This window comes from Nomascus leucogenys, chromosome 12 (genome assembly GCF_006542625.1).
Source record: "Nomascus leucogenys isolate Asia chromosome 12, Asia_NLE_v1, whole genome shotgun sequence".
Taxonomy (NCBI): Eukaryota; Metazoa; Chordata; class Mammalia; order Primates; family Hylobatidae; genus Nomascus; species Nomascus leucogenys.
Window position 1 is genome coordinate 74,480,929 of NC_044392.1, and position 20,597 is coordinate 74,501,525.

A 20,597-nucleotide genomic window follows, 5' to 3' on the forward strand; every position below is an offset into this window, starting at 1 on the left:
GGGGAAAGAAAGGTGCTTAAAAAGCAGGACATTAGAGATTTAATTTTTACTTCATAGATTTTTCTAAGATGTACCCTGCTTATGAGTACTTGATGGATTTTATAAATCACAGTATCTCAAAGATGTAATTAAAACACTACATTCTTGTCTACTTGATCGTCAATTTGTATGAACTTGGCTGAATATTAGCAGCACCTGTATCTAATTAATATCACCAAGTCAAGAGCATCTACTGATTGGTATGCTAATATTGGCCTATAGCCCTAGAGTAGAAAGACAAAATGTAAAAACCCTGTTGTAATTCTGGACGAAGTTTATTAGCAGGGAATGGTTACAGTTTTGCTCAAAATTACTGTATATAATTTACTAAAGCCACACTGAAGACCTCATAGAGAGTTAGCAGAGTATAGTGAGATGCCTCCCAGGAGGGTGGCTGAGGGCACAAACTTTGGAGCCAGAGCTCAGAAGTTCAAATGACCACATCACCATGTACTCAGGATCTTGGGCAGATGGTTTGACCTCTACCTCAGGTATGTCTCCTGTAAATGGGCCTAGTAACAGTGCCTATTTCATATGGCTACTGTAAGTATTAATAGAGTTCATTAATGTCAAGTGCCTAAAACAGTTCCTGGCATATAGTACCTTCATGCTAAGATCCTGATTTAATATTTGCCCTTTAAATAAAGTACTTTAAATTCTATCTTTCAAAATAACTCCAAGCCATAATGGACCCATAGGCCCCTAAATGTTAAAGTGAGCACTTATTGCTAGTACTATTTTGTATTTGAGCACATAATGCACTTGTGTAGCTTAGATTATTACTAATTTCATGTCTCTGTCCTTTTTTTTTCTCTGAAACTATGAGCCTTCTTCATCCATTCACATAATACTTATTAAGGCCTTTTGCCAAAAATAGAATCATGTTGAAGACAAATAAAAGTCTCTACCTTCCTAGAGAGTATCACCGAGCAGGGAAGGAGGGATGAGGACTGTGGGGGAAAAGTATAGTGCAAGGCAGGAGCAGGGAGCAGGGAGCCTAACCTAGACCCACAGGATGGGCTGTGTATATTTCATAGTGCCCAGCCCAGCACTGAAGTCCAGGCTCAATAAAGGTGAAGCCTCTGTTTTATTTCTCATAACCCTAAGTGGGCAAAGAACCACAACTAAACCACAACTTAGTCCATCATTAAACCACAACTTAGTCCATCACTATGACCTATATCATTCTGGATGTTTTCCTTTCACCTACATCCTAAGCACTAAAAAACTGTATTTTTTTTTTTTTTTTTTGAGACACAGTCTTGCTCTGTTGCCCAGGCTGGAGTGCAGTGGCATGATCTCAGCTCACTGCAACCTCCACCTCTTGGGTTCAAGTGATTCTCATGCCTCAGCCTCCCAAGAAGCTGGGACTATAGGCATGTGCCATCACACCTGGCTAATTTTTTTTTCTATTTTTAGTAGAGATGGGGTTTCGTTACACTGGCCAGCCTGGTCTCAAACTCCTGACGTCAAGTGATCCATCCACCTCAGCCTCCCAAAGTGCCAGGATTACAGGCATAAGCCACCACGCCCGGCCTAAAAAACTCTATTCGAATTCTCCAAATCTGGTAATACAGAGCTTCCTAGTAAGTAATCACAAGAAAATTACTGTAGGCCTAGAAAGAAAAAAATAATTTAGAATCTCTGCTTTTAATCTTTTTTTTAAAGGCAATCTCAAGAGGAATACTGCCTTTTTGCACTTTCTATATATACAAACTAAGTAAATCCAGAAATTCCATGGACTTTTACCCTGCATGCAGCTTGAAACACATTAAATTCTTACAGCATTCTCAATCTATTTTTCCATGTGCAATTTATAAGAACAATAAAGACATCACCAACTCTGTTGAGTCCAATTTTGAGTAAGCGAATTTTCCATATTCATGTGATATTCCAGAGCTGGCACTAGATAAGCATGGCAAGAAAAGTGCTTGTAAGAGTTACTTGCACAAAGCCATTAACTAGTTAATAAAGTAGTCCAAGAGCCTATACGTGATGCTGCGTAAAATATTCACTGTACCATCATTCTCTGGCATCTCTGAATTCTTTCATTTCTGCTCTTGAATTTCAGAAACAATAGCATTTCAAAGGCTAAAACTAAAATAATGATGGGGGGTGCTATGGTCTGAATATTTGTAGCCCCCAAAATTCGTATGTTGAAATCCCAGCCCCCCAAGGTGATGGCATTAAGAGTTTGTTTGCCCTTTTTGCCATGTGAAGATACAGAAGGTGCTGTCTATGAACCACTAGGCAGGCCCTCACCAGACAACAAATCTGTTGATGCCTTGATCTTGAATTTCCCAATCTGCAGAACTGTGAGAAATAAATTTCTGTTGTTTATAAGCCGGCTAGCCTGTAGTGTTTTGTTACAGCAGCCCAAATAGACTAAGACGGGGGAGTAGATTTATATATACTTATATTTAAAACTGACCTATTTAAAATTCCAATCATATTGCATTCCTTACCCTCACAGTGATACATAAATGTTAAGTATTCTTAAGTTCAACAAATTGGGGATTAAAAGAGTATGAGAATAAAATGTTCTAACTACCAGATGTTAACTTAATCAAGATTATGATATAGAAAGTACTGTGTTCCTGCAAAGTAAATATGTTTCTCAGATAACGGGATTAACTTTATGTTTGTCTTTTCAGAGTTCATAACTCAAAGCCCTATTTACTTGATCTCAACCTGGGAAGGAAATGCTGACTACAGCAAGAAAAAGGTATTTTTGCTTAGCTATATTATCACGTTAAAATCTTAGTTCAGAGCCTTTTTATTTGCTCTTAATAGGTGAGACTGGAACACAGAGACAAGAAAAAGTCAACAAAGGCTCTAACATCAACATGACCTTGGATAAGGTGTACATTTCATCAGGACAGATGACTCGAATGGGTAAACTTAGTCACCTCATCAGTGGCCATCCTGGAGAACAGAGCACTGGGCTTAAAAATCAGTTCTTCCAACGGTCTCCATCCTTTGTCCTTGAAAGAAAACTCATGTTCCCAATCTCCAAGCACTCTGGCTATCTTTCTTGCTAAAAAGAAATCTGTTTGGGATGCCAATCATTAACCTAAGAGAGCTATGATGTGTTCCTTCCATTCTGGGTTCCTTGTGGGCTAAGCTTGAGCCATAGTATTTAGTTTAAGGCCCTTGTCCGGGTCTAATGGGTCACTGTCTAATAGAATGTAAATCTACACTTGTTGCTTCTACATTTTTTCTTTCTCTTTTCTTCTTTTTTTACTTGTTTAGACACGGGTGCTTGCTCTGTCGCCCAGGATAGAGTGCAGTGATGCCATCACAGCTCACTACAGTTTCGACTCCTGGGCTCAAACATCCTCCCACCTCAGTCTCCCAAGTAACTGGGACCACACAGGCACACATCACCCTGCCTGGCTTGTTCCACTATTTTGAACAGGTCCTTTTTTTCTTTTTTTTTTTTCTCCTTTAGAGATATAAAAATATAAACCAGATACTTAGCTTCACCTCAGGCATAACATGGTAGAAAGACCTAAACTAGGAATTGAATGTCCAGTTCTCAAAGTGGCCCCACTACTAAACAACCCTGGAACTTTGCACACATCACAAATTTTCTGGGACCCCAGTTTCTTGTGTCTACAATAGTGGAACCAAACAAATGGTGTTTCAATGTTGTTTCTAGTTCCAAAAATGCTCATAATCCTAATTCTTAGTAAATCACTTCTATTTTTATTCAGAGGCAACAGGGTGTGATATAAAAAAACACAAGCTTGGACTCAGACAGACATGGATTGAACCATGTTTGACATTGAGGTTAGAACATCTCTGATATGCAATTTCCTTCCTATAAAATAGAGATAGTATTACCTAACTCACCAGGTAGTTATGAATATTAATCAGACAATATATATCAACTATTTATGGTGGTTTGTTTACAGTAGAGCCTTAATTTTTTTTTAAAAAAAGTGCGCTAATCATGTTTTCAAGTCAGCACTTACTTTAGAAATCAGCATGAATTTGAGGCTTTCAAAGCACCACTTGTGGTATGTATTATTTCCTCAATTGTCACATTAAAATTTTTCTTCTTGATATCTATTTTAATTTTCAAATAGAAAGTTTGCTTTTCTGTTTCCTTTCTATAAATATTCTGCCTTACCAGAGTAGCCTCCTTTATAATTTACTCCTTAAATTATAGCTTTTTTTTTTTTTAAGGGCAATTGGTTTCTTTCCTCTGCTTCTTGCTATATAGATGGATGACTCTGCTTCTAAAAACTTGATACTCACGGCATCCAGAGAAAAGACACTGCTATGTTATATAGGTCCAACTGAGAAACAAATGCAGAACATCAGTTTTAAGAATCTTCCTAGGGAAAACTTACCTCTCCAAATCGTTCCATGTTTTGTGTTTTTGAAAGATTTCCACCAATAGACATATCATCTAGGCTAGAAAGAATTTTATTAATACTTCCTTCACTGGATGGTCGATTTTTCAGTTTGGATCGGAAAATGTCTCCTTGGACCCACAACGATGCTTGTTTTCTGTATAAAAAACAAAACAAAAAAAAAATGACAAGAAAAAGTTATCTTTAAAACAATCTACTCTTATCTCAAAGGTATGATGTCTTATAAAGGAAAAGATTTAGCAAATAAGCATTTACAAATCAGACTAGAAAGATTATGATATCTTAGAATAAAGAATAATGAAGTCACTTTCAAAAAGCCAAAATAAGGTTCTATATTAAACACAAATGTCATCCTCCAATATTTGTCTATATAGTTGACTGCTAAAGTCCTCAGATGCTCAGAACAAATTCCACAGCAATAAAGATTATAAGCCCATTTGTCTTTTAAATATAAATTTGAATTCTTCAATTTCTCAAATAGCAATTTGATATGCCTATTTATAAAAACAGAGAGAATAACTAGACTCAAAACTGTACATGAAAGAACTTGAGTTAAATGGAGATATTACCCAAAAAAGTATTACATACCTACTTTTGGGTGGTACCATGAAAGGCCCTCACACATAACTTTAAAAACCTACTCTTAGAATCTAAAAGCAAGGCTTATATCCTCAATTAGATTGTCCTTACAAAAGAAAATGTGTTTGAAGTTCATGTATAAACTTTCATTCATTAAGGCACAATCACAACTGTTTTCTTTCTTTTTTTTTTTTTTTTGAGACGGAGTCTCCCTCTGTCGCCCAGGCTGGAGTGCAGTGGCGCAATCTCGGCTCACTGCAAGCTCCACCTCCGGGTTCCTGCCATTCTCCTGCCTCAGCCTCTCCGAGTAGCTGGGACTACAGGCGCCCGCCACCACGCCCGGCTAATTTTTTGTATTTTTAGTAGAGACGAGGTTTCACCGTGGTCTCAATCTCCTGACCTCGTGATCCGCCCGCCTCGGCCTCCCAAAGTGCTGGGATTACAAGCGTGAGCCACCGCGCCCAGCCCACAACTGTTTTCAAAGTTATACGAAGATAATTTGAAATACGTAAGCAAAATGACATTCTGAGGATTTTATTTTTATTGATGGGATCAGCTTCATACATTTCCTATAAGATAAACTATCCCATAAAATCACTTTATTTCTATCCTATAGAATAGAATTAAACTGTACAGAATAGAATTAAACTAAAAACACTGTGGTTCGTCATAAAAAAATCAACATCCAATGAAATAATAGCATTATCAAGGAGATGCCACCAGTAAGAACGTAGATTTTTTTTAAAGCAACAGGATTGAGTAATACTTTCTCACAAAGATTTCACATATCACATAAAATTCAAGTTAAAACACTGATCATTAGAGAAATGCAAATCAAAACCACAATGAGATACCACCACACACGAGTAAGAATGGCTATTATCAAAAAGTTAAAAAATAAAAGATGCTGGTGAGGTTGCGGAGAGAAAGGAACACTTATACACTGTTGGTAGGTGTACAAATTAGTTCAACCATTGTGGAAAGCAGTGTCGCAATTCCTCAAAGAGTGACACACAGAATTACCATTCGTCCCAGCAATCCCATTACTGAGTATATATCTTGAGGAATATAAATCATTCTACCATAAAGACACATACATGCAAATGTTCATGTAGCACTATTCACAATAGCAAAGACAAGGAATCAACCTAAATGTCCATCAATGATAGACTGGATAAAGAAAATGTGGTACATATACACCATGGAATACTATGCAGCCATAAAAAAGAATGAGACCATGTCATTTATGGGAACACGGATGGAGGCTCCCAAGCCTGCACGTTGTGCACATGTACTCTAGAACTTAAAGTATAATAAAATATATATTTTATTGTATATTTATAATATACAATAAAATATTTTATATTTATAACATAAAATAAAATATTTTATATTTATAATAAAATATATCTATATCTTTTGGTATCTCTCTCTGTATATACATATATATATAGAGAGAGAGAGAGTTAGGTTGAAAAGAATAAAAATCATGATTACAAAAAAGAGAAGATTCAGCTCTATCATAAATAGTGAGAAATTCAGATAAATGAAACACACAGGAAGGACAGGATGTAAGGGTGAAAGACTGAATCCCTGTCTCTCAAGAAGGAATTTCTAGTTTAGGATGAGAAAAGCAAACAAATGAAGTCCATTATTATAAACCCTATGATCAGGATTTACAGAGGACCTCAGGAAAAGAGGCCCCTTACTCAATCTGAAGGAATCAAAAAGAAGTTCCCCAACATTCCAGAAGTATCTGGAAAGATGAGCACGACTTACCCAGCTAAGAGTATCGCCAAGCAAAGAAAACAATGTGGGCTGGAAAAATAGTGATATCAAAGAAAACAGCATGTTTATGAACATGAATTGTTTAATTTGGCTGAAGCAGAGGCTATGAGAGATGGGCCCTGCATGTCATCCTAAGGAATTCAAATTTGATCCCAAAAATACAGGAAAGACCTTTTAAGGGTCTTTAGGAATAAAAAACAAAGTGAGAACAGAGGAGAAGAAGGACATAAGAGGCTAGTTGAAAAAAATTCCAATTCCAAAAGAAGTTATAAAATGAAAATTCTGATGCTGCTGCCAACTTAAAGATGAAAATTACAAAGTGACAACTTTCACTTGCTTGGTTTGAAAGACGCAATCTGTCCCATCTCTGGAAAGGCTTGATTTGAACCTGAATATTAAAGATGAATAAGGTGTCAGAGCTGATTTGTGTGTTGCTAAGCAATGCTGTACGCAAGTGCTTCTTGAGAAAAAGCAGCACTTCACGCAAATTCCTTTTTATTCAAAATGCAAACCATGCTAGCTTTTATTGTGGTGTCTATTACTCCCTAAAAGCCTCATCTCAAACAAAAGAAGTAAAACATGTATTTTTAAGCATTTAGTATGTAAAAATCAAATCTTATGAAGCTAACACACCAGCTCAAAGTACATTCTCCAAGAATATAGTGCATTTTCTAAGACAGCATGAAATTTACTGACCCTCTGCTAATAGGGCATGTGCTTTAAAATGACAGGAAGAGATGTGTCTTGGTTTGAATAGAGCCTTAAGAAGTACAGCCAGTGCTGGGGTCCTTGTTTTCAGCCATGTCCTTGCCCTGGGTTAGTTGGGTTTAGGCTAGCCAGGCATGGGACATAAGAAAATAACTAAATAACTTGTCCTATCATGAGCCAAGTTACAGTTGATTCTGATCTAGAGCCTTCACAGTCTTTTTTTACATCTGCTTTTAATATTCCTCTAATGAAATTCAAGTCAGTCGCACTGTTATAGTGAATATTCCTAGTTCTGAGTCCAGAACACAATGGAAGCTGTTGTGCAGGCTTGCGTGTGTGGCTGACCTGTCCTCCTTCACTTCCCTAAGCCCAGCCTAATCCCATCTCCACCCCAACTGAACTCTTTATCTTCATCCTTCTTCTATCCTGGACAATTTTCCCCAAAAAACCCAACCCTGACCCCAAAGTCCATCCAAAGCCACTATGTGGTCACTTCAAATAGAAACATAACCCACTTTCTAGCTTGGCCTAGGCCTACTCTACCCATGACTTGAGTAGCAATCTATTTTGTGTACCTTCTATTCCACCAGCCCAGAGCTATTACGGAAACAGAGACAGCTCCTGGCCTAAAGAAGTGGGCTAACAAAATGGTCTACCTTGCTGTCAAAGAAAGACAGATGGGAAGCAGTAACCAAAATGCAGGGGGTGGGAAAGCAATAGGTATTCAAGGAGTTCTTCAAATGCCGTGGTACAAGTGGAAGATTCACTAGGAAGATATTTAGATAATTTCTGAAAGTATAAGGGAAGGCAGTTAATTGTGAAACATACCAGAAAATGAAGCTAGAAGGAAAAAACTGAGGAAGGGAATTCTCCAAAAGATTCAACTAACTAAATCTAGTTTAGGTATAGAACCCTACAATCAGAAGCTAGATCATTGGAGTGTCATGCCAAAATGCAAACTTCATAACTAAGCATAATATATTACTGCTTACTTTTTTACTGCTTACAATACTTATTCCCCCATCTCTAACCCTTTTCATATAGTTCTATACAGAGCACACGAAACAAAACAAACAAAAACCATTCTTGGTAAGGATACAGAGAAACTGGACCCCTCATGCATTGTTGGTGGGAATGAAAAATGGCACAGCTGTTGTGGAAAACAGTTTCACAGTTCCTCAGAAAGTTAAACATAGAATCACCACATGATCCAGTAACTCCACTTTTAGGTATATACCCAAAATCATTGAAACTAGGGATTCAAATAGATACTTGTGTACCAATGTTCGTAATAGTTGCATTATTCGCAATAACCAAAAGGTAGAAATAACTCAAATGTCCATCAACAAATGAATGGATAAATAAAATGGGATATATACATACAATGGAATATTATTCAGCCTCGAACAGAAATTCTGATACACGTTACAACATGGATGAACGTTGAAAATATGCTAAGTAAAATAAGCCAGACACAAAAGGACAAATATTGAATGATTCCATTTACATGAGGAATCTAGAACAGGCAAATTCATAATGTCAGAAAGTAGAATAGAGGTTTCCAGGGACTTGGGTAGGGGTGGAGATAATGGGGATTTATTGCTCAATGGGCACAAAGTTTCTGTTTGGAATGATGAAACAGTCTAGAAATAGTGGTGATGGCTGCACAACATTGTGAACATATATAAAGTCACTGAATTATACACATAATAATGGTTAAAATTGTAAGGTTTATGTTATACATATTTTACCATAATAAAACATTAATTTAAAAAGTCAGTCTTCTATCTAGAGTAATAACTGGCATGAGTATTTAATAATAAATTTCTGATGCAACCACTGCCAAAGATTCTGATATATACTTAATTATCCTTAATACTTGAACACATATTAGGATTTTATTTTTGCTTAGTCAGTAGTTCCACTGTCAACTGGCAGTCAACAAATGGATCAGATAGTGCAGCACTAACTGTTGAAAAGAAAATCAGAAAATTCTATAATTGAGTGTTACTACGAAAATGTCATTTTCAGTAAATAGTGTAAACTCAAACCTATGCAGTATGCTTGTAATTCTAATAAAACACAGTATCTTGTTTTGTTAAATTCTGATTTTTATAGTATTTCGGATTATAATTTCTGTATTTTAGGAAACACAAAATTTTAAATCCTTAAAATAAATAATTAAAATTTTTTAGCCTATATTCCTTGACCTACAGCATATATCTAAAAGAAAACCATAAAAGGAAATGGTACAGGTATGCAAAGGCACACAGAGTGAATACAATGGACTATGGAGACTCACAGAAGCTGGGGTGGGGGACAAGAGAGATTAAAAAACTACATATTGGGTACAACGTACACTACTCAGGTGATGGGTGCACTAAAATCTCGGCATTCATACTATGCAATTCATCCATGTAACCAATAACCACTTGTATCCCAAAAGCTATTGAAATTTTTTTTAAAAATTAATTTTTTAAAAAAGGAAATGATAGAAGTCAATCTCAACTAAAACTCAAACCATTATTGTTAGACTTTTTCAAGCATTTTCCACTTTCTAAACAGATGTTTTTCATCTTATTTTTGCTAATTCCTGAAATAAAAAAGCAATGGTTTAACTATGAATTTCTGATCTAGCTCAATCCAACTGTGAAACTTACCAAATGCTATTGGCACCAAATTAAGATGTAGCCTAAGTTGATATTTACAGAGTAAGGATGAGCCAAATACCCTTGTTATTGAATGTGGTTCAGGGACCAGCAGCAGCACATCACCTGGGAGCCTGTTAGAAATGCAGACTCTAAGGTCTCACCTCAGACCTGCCGAATCAGAGACTGCACTGAACAAGATCCCCCAACGATTCCTAAGCATTTTCACGTTTGAGAAGCACTGAAGACAATGGAAGGCTTGCAACAAAGTTAGAATTCTGAAAATATCCAACTCAGCAGAAGCTGATGAAAACATCTATTGTAATAAAGTAGAACAGGGGAATTATTGATTTATGGATTTAAGAATGAAAAAGAGTTCAACCATAATATTGTGCTTCATAAAGATAACCTCGTTCAAAATGGAAGCTCCGCTTTAGAGACAAAACTTCCTGCAAGAGCCAGATTTAGGCTTTATGTGAGTTCTCTCTGTCTCAAAAGGAAATGTAAAACAAAAACAATGCCATATTGAGCCCCGTAAGTAAAGGATCTCCGTGAGCTGAAAATCCCCGTGGGAGCCCAACACTAGTCCCTCAATGATCCCTTTATAATGAATGAAAGCTTTAACAGATCATGATCCCCGAGGTCACAGATAGATCTATCTATCTGTGATATAGGTTATCTATCACAGATAGATAATGATACCCAAGGTCAGGGGAACATTCACACAGTAAATGTTCAATAAATAGAATCAACCAAACTGTAAAAGCAGCCTGACTCCACCTTTATACTTCTAAAGGTTGTCTCTGAGGACTTTGAGTCCAGAGTTGGCTCAAAAACAAAAAGACGTATTTTTACATCATTTTAAGAACCTTGAGGATGTTTGATAGAAGACACATTTGGGATTCAGAATGGTATTTTTGGTTTAAGAACTTCAGCTTTAAATAGAAGAAAAACACCTGATGGTTGTTTTGCAAATAGAGAGCTTTATTTATATCCTTTAAAAGTTTAAATATAAAATTTCAGCCTGTAACAAAGGAGAGGTCAGCCAATATGTAAATTCATCAACAACTCGAAAGGATGCTAATAAACATCTCTCTTACTGCCAGTGAATAAGAGGGCTGCTTGTTTAAGACACAGCAATCAAGCACCTGGACATATTTTGGTCCTCAAGGACTAGGAGGATATGACAAACCAGCCTTTCTAAAGTCAGAGATTTGGAATTAACATTCTCTAAAAAGCACTGATTGACTTTTCACCTTTAAAAGAATACAATCACTTTAACTTGTTCAGTCATTTTTGACAGGTGAAAACCTAACAGAAAACGTTTTTACCCTCTTATTTCTTGCTTAATGAACACGTTACTTATTCATGCTTTTGCGTCATCATTGACTTCATACTCTTCGTCTCTCCGATCATTAGTCTTCAAAGCCTTGTTTTTGTTTTTTTTTTCTTGAAATGTCCCTGGTACCCATCTCTAAATCTTCAGTCCAACTTCTATCCTCTTTTGATAAGTCCTTGTCTCTCTGAGATGGATGATAATAGTCTCCTTTTTAGCCTCTCTGATTCCAATCTCCATCCACCCAATTCATCTTACACATTGTAGCAACCCAAGCTTCCTTAAATAACACTTAAGTCACACGACTCCTCTATATGCTCTTATTCATCATACTTTCTAATTTGGAGTATTTGGAATTAAATACTCCAAATTAGAAAGTATGATAAGAGAAGTTCAGAATATGCATGTTCATCACTAGGATCAGCACCTCCTACTGTACATATTTGCTGACTATCTATAAAAAGCAGATGTATTAATTTCCTATGGATATTGTAAACCATTACCGTAAATGTGGTGGTTTAAAAGAACACAAATTTACTTTCTTACAGATCTGGAGTTGGAAGTCCAAAATCAGTTTCACTGAGCTAAAGCAGTGACAGTAGGCAGAGCTGGTTCCATATGGAGGCTTTGAGGAGATAATTTGTTTCCTTGCCTTTTTCAATTTACAGTGGCTGCCCATATTCCTTGGCTTATGGCTCCTTACTCTGTCTTTAAAGTGCATCGGTCCAATCTCTGTTTCAGTCATCATATCGGCTTCTCCTCTAAATGGCTCCTCCTGGGTCCCTCTTCTAAGGACACTGTGATTATATTGGGCCCACCCAAATAATCCAGGATAATCTCCCCACATCAACATCCTTAACTTAATCACTTCTGCCAAGTCCCTTTTTCCATATACAGTAACATTCACAGCTGGTTCACAGAGATTAAAATATGCCTGTATTTGGGGAGACATTATTCAGACTGCCACAGCAGATTTCATGCCGAAAATTATAGGCAGACTAATTACCTTAAAATATAAGGCAATAACACTATTTCTGGAAAATGAAGTAGATGTACTTTTCCCTATTCTTCCCATAAGTAAAATTTAAAATCCTATATATATTTAAAAAAAAAAACAAGACTCTGAAAAATAGAAAAGAAAAAGGCAGATCGGTTGGAACCTTGAGACCTAAGTAACGAAATGGTGGTGAGTTCCTCGAATTTTCTTTTTCCCTTATATAGCCTAGTCTTAGGGCTGAAGAAGATAATGATTCAAAAATGCCAACAGAGCTGATTTTTTTTTTTCAACAGAGTCCCGCTGTGTCGCCCAGGCTGGAGTGCAGTGGCGCAATCTCGGCTCACTGCAACCTCCACCTCCAAGGTTCAATTGATTGCGTCAGCCTCCGAAGTAGCTGGGATTACAGGCACATGCCACCATGCCCAGCTAATTTTTGCATTTTTAGTAGAGACAGGGTTTCACCACATTGATCAGGCTGGTCTCCAACTCTTGACCTCATGCGATCTGCCCGCCTCGGCCTCCTAAAATGCTGGGATTACAGGCATGAGCCACCGTGCCCAGCCCAGAGCTGATATTTTTAAAGCCCAAAGAAAAGCCTGCTCTGTCTAGTCACAGGAACAGGAAAAGGGTATCCTAGCAGACAACAAAACGTTTCAACAACTGCTCTTCTCCAGCCAAACCCCACAGGAAATAAACTGTGGCCCTAACCCTGCCAGCCAGCAAAGACTGAGAGGGGATCCTGGATTTCCATGCTGCCAGGCTATAGGTAGGCACCCCTATACCCTTTGTCAATCACTTACCACAGAAGTGTCAAAGAAGGCTAAGTTGGGAGTCAGAGAATGAGATCCCCCAGTTTTGGCCCCACTCCTCACTAAGGTAGTAATGGTGGAACCTGGAAGTCCACCTCAACCAGGCAGTGACCAGCAACCCTCCCCTGTCAGCTGGAGTGGTGTCACAGGAGGCCTAGTGGAGAGTGAAGACTTTCACCAACACCCTTCAGTAACAAGGTGACCCCTATCACAGTGTCAGTGCAGACCAGATGGGAAATTAGAACTCCCACCTCCACCCACCAGCAACAAGAAGCCCCTCAACCTTGGACATCAACAGAGGCTGAGTACAGAATCCAGATGCCTGCCTCCACTGGTAGTAGCAATGTGGCAACCCCCTCCCTCCCAACCCAACTGCCACCATCTTCCCCTGCTGGAGCAGTGTAAGAAGCCAGATACAACAGAATGTTTTAGTAAGATCCAGAGTCTCACAACATACTAGGAAAATGTCCAGGTTAACATTTTCTCAACATTGACATTGACTGAATGAAAAGAGATGATCGCTAAATGCCAACACCAAGATGACAGAGATGTTAGAAGAATTTGACAAAGATTTAAAAGTAGCCATGATAAAAATGCCCCAACAAACAATTACAAAGACACATGAAACAACTGACAAAATAGGAAGTTTCAGCAAAGAAATAGGTATAAAGAAAACCAAACAGAAAGTTTAGAATAGCATATAACCAAAATGTAAAATTCAGTGAGTGGGTTAAATGGCAGAATGGAGAGATGAGAGAATTTGTAAAGGGGAAGATAGAATAGTAGAAACTATCCAATCTGAATAACTAAGAGAAAATAAACTAAAAATAAAATGATGAAGAGAGTCCCAGAGAGCTGTGGGACTATAACAAAAAACCTAACACTCATGTCAACAGAGTTCCAGAAGGAAAGGAAAAAGAGGACAGGGTTGAGAAAGCCCTTAAGTAAATAATAGCTGAAAACCTTCCAAATTTGACAAGACATAAACCTAAATATTCAAGAAGCTGAGTAAACCTCAAAAAAGGATAATTCCAATGAAATCCACACCTAGACACATTGCCAAAATACTGAAAACTACAAGCAAGCAGAAGGAAATAATAAATATAAAAACATGAACCAATGAAATTAAAAATAAATATATAAGGAGAAAATTAATGAAACAATGAGCTGATTCTTTGAAAAGATCAATAAAATTGTCCAACTTCTAGCGAGACTGACAAAGGGAAAAAAAATACATAAATTACTAACATCAGAAATGAAGCTAAGAAAATCACTACAGGCTCTGCAAACATAAAGGAATACTTTAAAAAAAAAAAAACACTCTACAAACATAAATTTGACAATTTAGATGAAACGGACTAATTCCTCAAAAACAAACTACCATAATTCGCCCAATATGAAATGGATTATTTAAATAGCCTTATGTCTATTAAGGAAATTGAATTCATAATTTTAAAAAGAAATCCCCAGGCCCAGATAATTTCACTGGAGAATTCTACGAAGCATTTTAAGAATTCACACCAGTTCTCACAATCTCTTCCAGGAAACAGAGAAGAACAATTCCCAATTCATTTCATGAAACTAGTATTATCCTGACACAAAACCCAGACAAAACAAAAAAAAGAAAACTACAAACCAATGTTACTTATGAATATGGACATAAAAATTTTTAACTAACAGAGTTCAGCAATATATAAAAAGAATTACACACCATGACCAAATGGTGTTTATTCCAGGGACATAAGCCCTTCTTCAATATACAAAAAGCAATAGATGTAATCTACCATATTAACAGTCTTAAGAAGAAAATCATGTGATCATTATCAGTCAATGCCAGAAAAAGTATTTGACAAGATTCAACACTCATTCATGATAAGAACTCTTAGAAACATAGAAATAGAGGGGAACTGCCTCGACCTGATAAAGAACATCTATAGAAAACCTCAATTAATATACTTAATCCAGGTGAATGCCTGGATGCTTTCCTTCCAAGACTGGGAGCACAACAAGGATGTCTGCTCTTATCACCCTTACTCATCACAGCGCTGGAAGTTTTAGCCTGTCCAACAAGGGAAGAAAAGGAAACACAAGGTATATAGATTAGAAAGAAAATAACTGTCCTATTTGTGGATGAAAAAGCAATCCCCGAGAATTTGCACATACACACACACACACCCCCACACAAAACTCCTAGGTTTCAGGATACAAAATAAACAGAAAAATCAATTGTGGCCAGGCAGGGTGGCTCACACCTGTAATCCCAGCACTTTGGGAGGCCGAGGTGGGAGGATCACCTGAGGTCAGGAGTTCAAGACCAGCCTGGCCAACATGGTGAAACCCCATCTCTACTAAAAATATAAAAAATTAGCCAGGCGTGGTGGCACGTGCCTGTAATCCCAGCTACTTGGGAGGCTGAGGCAGGAGAATCACTTGAACCTGGGAGGCAGAAGTTGCAGTAAGCCGAGATTGCGCCATTGGACTCCAGCTTGGGCAAAAAGAAGGAAATGCCATCTCAAAAAAAAAAAAAAAGAAAGAAAGAAAAAGAAAAATCAATTGTATTTCTACATACTAGCAATGAACATATGGACATAAATACCATTTATAATTGCTAAAAAAAAAATAAGTACTTAGGTGTAAATTTAACAAAAAAGGACTTGCATCCAGAAAACTATCCAATGCTGATGAAAGAAATCAAAGAAGATCTAAATAAATGAAAAGACGTATCATGTTTATGGATTAGAAGACTAAACAATAGTAAAGATGTCAATTCTCCCCAAAACGATATAGAAGATTAACAAACTTCCTATTAAAATCCAAGAAACATTATCTGTAGATTTAGACAGACTTACTCTAAAATTTATATGAAAAGGAAAAGAAAGTGGAATTGCTAAGAATATTTTGTTAAAGAAGGACAAAGTGGAAGGAATCACTCTTCCAATGTTAAGGCTCACTATATAGGTCCAGTAATCAAGAGAGTGTGGTATTGAAGGAAGGAGACACATAGGTCAATGGAACAGAATAGAGAACAAAGAAATAGATCAACATAAATATATCCAAATGATTTTTGATGCTGCTATAGAAAAAATTCAGTGGAGAAACTGAATTTTCAACAAAAATGGTACTGAAGCAACTGGGCATGCATAGGCCAAAAAAAAAGAAGCTTGACCTAAGTCTCACATGTTATGAAATAAACAAAAAACCTTAAAATCCATCACAGACTTAAATGTGAATGTAAAACTATAAACTTTTTAGAAAAAAAATATGAGAAATCATTGAGTCTAGGGCTAAACTAAGAGTCTTAGACAATATCAAAAAGAAAAAAGTGATAAAAGGGATTTCATCAAAATTTAAAACTTTTATTCTGTAAAAGACCCTATTAAGAGGATGAAAAGATAAGTTATAAACTGAAAAAAAAACTTGAAAAACATTTACCAGACAAAGGACTAGTATCTAGAATACACAAAGATTGACCTTAGTCATCAAGAAAAAGCAAATTAAAACTATAAAGCAAGTTACCACTTTAAAAAATCTAATGGCTTCAATTTAAGAGACTGACAAACCATTGCTGATGAGAACATAAACAGGCATATCTACTTTGGAAAACTGTTTAATAATTCTAACTCTGAGTGCACACATACCCAACTGTTCCACTCACAGGTATATCTCCAACAGATAGGTGTACCAAAAGATAAGAAATAGCTAATGAGGTTGAATCACTTTTCGTATGTTTATTGGCCATTTGTACATTCTCTTCTATGAAATACCTTTTCATGTTTCTTACACATTTTTTATCAGATTGTCATTTTATTGTTAATGTGTAAGAGTCTAAGTATTCTGGGTACAAGTACAGTACCCATTATTATGTGATGCAAATATTCTCCTACTCTTGTGGTTTTCATTTTCACTCTCTCAATAGTGTCTTTCATGAAGAGAATTTTACAATTTCAACTCAGTTATAGGTAATGCTTTCTGTGTACCACTTAAGGTATCTTTGTTAACTTCAAAGTATGAATACATTATTTTATGTTATCTTCCAGAAGCTTCACTGATTTTTCTGTCACACTTGAATCAACAACTCATCAGGAATTCCTTTAAAAAACAGGTTGTGAGATAGGAGGCAAGGTTTTTTTTTCCCCATATAGATATCCAGTTAACCCAGCAGAATTTACTAAAAAGACCTCTTCCTGTTGCTCTAACATGTCACCTTTATCATAAATCAAGTGTCTGTATATGTTTGAATTTGTTTCTGCACTTTATATTCTATTCTATTGGTTAATTTGTCTGTCTTGACACCAATACTTCAACATCATAATTGCTGCAGTTTTAAAATGAATCCATATCTGGGAGTGTAAATCCTCCAGCTTTGATCTCATTTAAGATAATCTTTATCTTTTCACTTATTTATATCTTCTTTAATTTCTCTCAATAAAAAAATTTCTTTGGTTTTCTGTGTAGAGATATTGCACATCTCTAACCTGAAGTTACTGGATACATTGTAAATGGTATAATTTTTTAGGTTTTATTTTTTAATTGTTTAAGGCTAGTATATGGAACAACTAACTGTGCTCCTGTGTAAACACAGCTCAAGATAAGATACAGAACATTTCCAACACTCTAGAAAGTTCCATCTTGCTTTTTTGGGGGGTCAGTTTTCCCTGACACACCTCAGAAGCAATTGCTTTCTGATTTCTATCACCACAGAATGGTTTTGCTTGTTCCTGGGCTTTATCTATACAGCATGTATTATTTTGTGTCTAGCTTTTTTTTTCCTCTTACAATAATATGATATTCATCTATGTTGACTATATCAGTAATTCATTCTTTTTTATTGATGGTATTTCATTTTATGAACATATTATGATATATTCACTCATAAATTTTTGATGGACATTTGGATGATTTCTAATTTGTCAAGCAACTGTGAATATTCTTGTATGAGTCTTTGTGGACAAATGTTTTCATTTCCCTTATTTAAAATACCTAGGAATGAAATCATTGGGTCATAGAGTTAAATATAGATTAACGTTATGAGAAATGGCCAAACAATTATACACCAATTGGTTAACACATGAGAGTTCCAGTTGCTCCACATCTTTGCCAGCATTTTGTAGTAAAACTTCTTTTTTGTTTGCCATTTTGGTTGACATAAAATAGTATCTCATTGTGGTTTCAATTTCTATTTCCCTGATGGCTAATGATGTTGGACATCTTTTCATATACATATATTATCTTCTGTGAGATATCTGGCCAAAGCTTTTGCCCATTCAAAAATTAATTTTTAAAATTGCTTATTTATACTTTTTAATATATGTGTACAAGTCTTTTGTCAGATACATATACTGTGTGTCTTTTAATTAGCAGAATTTTAAAATTTTGCTAAAATTTTTGAAAATTGACTTTGTATCCTGCAATCTTACTAATTTCACTCTTTAGTTCTAAGTTTTTTTTTTCTTTCTTTTTTTTCATTGCACTGGTTAAGATTTTCAGTGTAATATTAGAAGTAGTGAGAGTAGACATCCTTGTTTTGTTCCTGATCTTACAGGAAAAGCATCACCATTAAATATAATTTTAGCTATAGAATTTTCATAGATTATTTTTATCTGAATGAGGAAATTTCCTTCTATTTCTAGTTTATTGAAAGTTTCTATTAAAAATGGGTACTAAACTTTGTCAAATTTTTGTACATCTATTGAGATAATCATATAATTTTTCTACTTTTTGTGTTAATTTGGTGAATTATATTGATTTTCTAATATTGAGCCGTGATGGTCATGATGCACTATCTTTTTTATACAGCTGGATTTGATATGCAATGTTTCTTTAGGAACTCTGTTTATGATCATGACGAATATTCACCATCTGTATATCATTTTGGAGGACTTTCTGTTCAAATCATTTACCCATTTTATATTAAGTTGTTTTCTTGAGTTTTGAGAGTTCTTTATATACGGCTTAAGTATCTATAAATTTAAAAGCCTTTCTTCAGCCTAGAGTGCCTTTGCCTCATAACTCTAATTTCTTCTCTTACTATTTTGAGATATGGCAGAGAGAAAGAGCATAATAGTGAGGTTGGAGGAAGTATGCAGCCATGAAACATGAGGGCTGTGTTATCTGACACCCTGAGAAAGCTAGGTGACCTTGACTGGTAGAATTCTCTGCTATATCTCCTCACCTTGCAAGCTGTACTTAGCAGAATACCTGGGGCAATAGGTATAGAGATACCTATTAAATGACAAGCAATAATTTTAAGACATTGATTAAATGGCTTAAAGAACTAAGCTTAGGAGTATTTTGTTTTTTAACCCTAAGACCATTTCTTCAACTTCAGTAATTAGTATAATGAGAACCTGGCAGATACATGGCACAAAGCTCCAGGCTACAGACACATAAAATGCAAAACAGAGAAACAGAGGAAGACAATGAGAATTTGATCAAGAATAAAGCTCCAAAATAACAGAACTATCTTATTTGTACCTCACAGGTAAAAAGAGAGAAATCCCTGTCTTTGTAATGATCCTGTCCTTGCATATTTTTTCTAATGCATTCATTATACATCTGCATCATTCTTTTAAGCTAAAGTATAACCGCTCATTTTTCAGTACTTCTTAATCAGTTATTACCTCTAGGATTGGCAACTAAAGTAAGTAATTCCTCAGCAGGCTCAAATCCTCCTAATCATTTCAGATGCTAAGAGTTTACTTATGGCATCTTCTTATGAAATTCATGATCATTTCTTTACGAATTCACACATGATCGTGATCATTAAAACTGGAAAGGAATAATTATATTTAAATTGGAAAGAAATAATTATATGGAAAAGAATGCTATTCAAAAGAGAGCCATCAGCCGGGCATAGTGGCTCACACCCGTAATCCTTGCACTTTGGGAAGTCAAGGTGGGAGGATTGCTTGAGCCCAGGAGTTCAAAACCAGCCTGGGCAACATAGTGAGGCCCCATCCCTACAAAAAATACAAAATTAAAATTAAAATTAAATAGAGTCAACCCAGCATAAAAAGAAAAAAATGAAATTTCAGTAAAAGATATCACTAATAGATAGTATTTTAGAGCTGGACCTAGATCAACCAGTACTAACTTCATCTTCTCGTTTTATTAATGAGTACATTGAGATACGTTCTAACATTCTAAGAAGAAAGGATTGTGTCCTACAGGTTAAATCTCTCTATCTTTTGGGCTGAGACTGGACAAAAGTTAATGAATGAATGGCTATGGGAATAAATGAATGAGTGAATACATAAGTATTCTTCTAAATAATGGTCATAAAGCTAGTTAGTGGCAGAGCCAGAACTAAAA

At 36.0% G+C, this 20,597-nt stretch overlaps 1 protein-coding gene across 3 annotated transcripts in view; it reads right to left on the reverse strand.

The window, feature by feature from the left end:
* The window catches only part of CDC14A (cell division cycle 14A), a 169,235-nt gene that overhangs the window by 31,374 nt on the left and 117,264 nt on the right, over nt 1-20,597 (reverse strand). For all 3 annotated transcript variants that reach the window (XM_003260116.3, XM_003260117.3, XM_012500327.1), the window contains exon 11: nt 4,398-4,557. In XM_003260116.3, the coding sequence (XP_003260164.1) occupies nt 4,398-4,557 (160 nt within the window). The remainder of the gene's footprint in view (nt 1-4,397; nt 4,558-20,597) is intronic.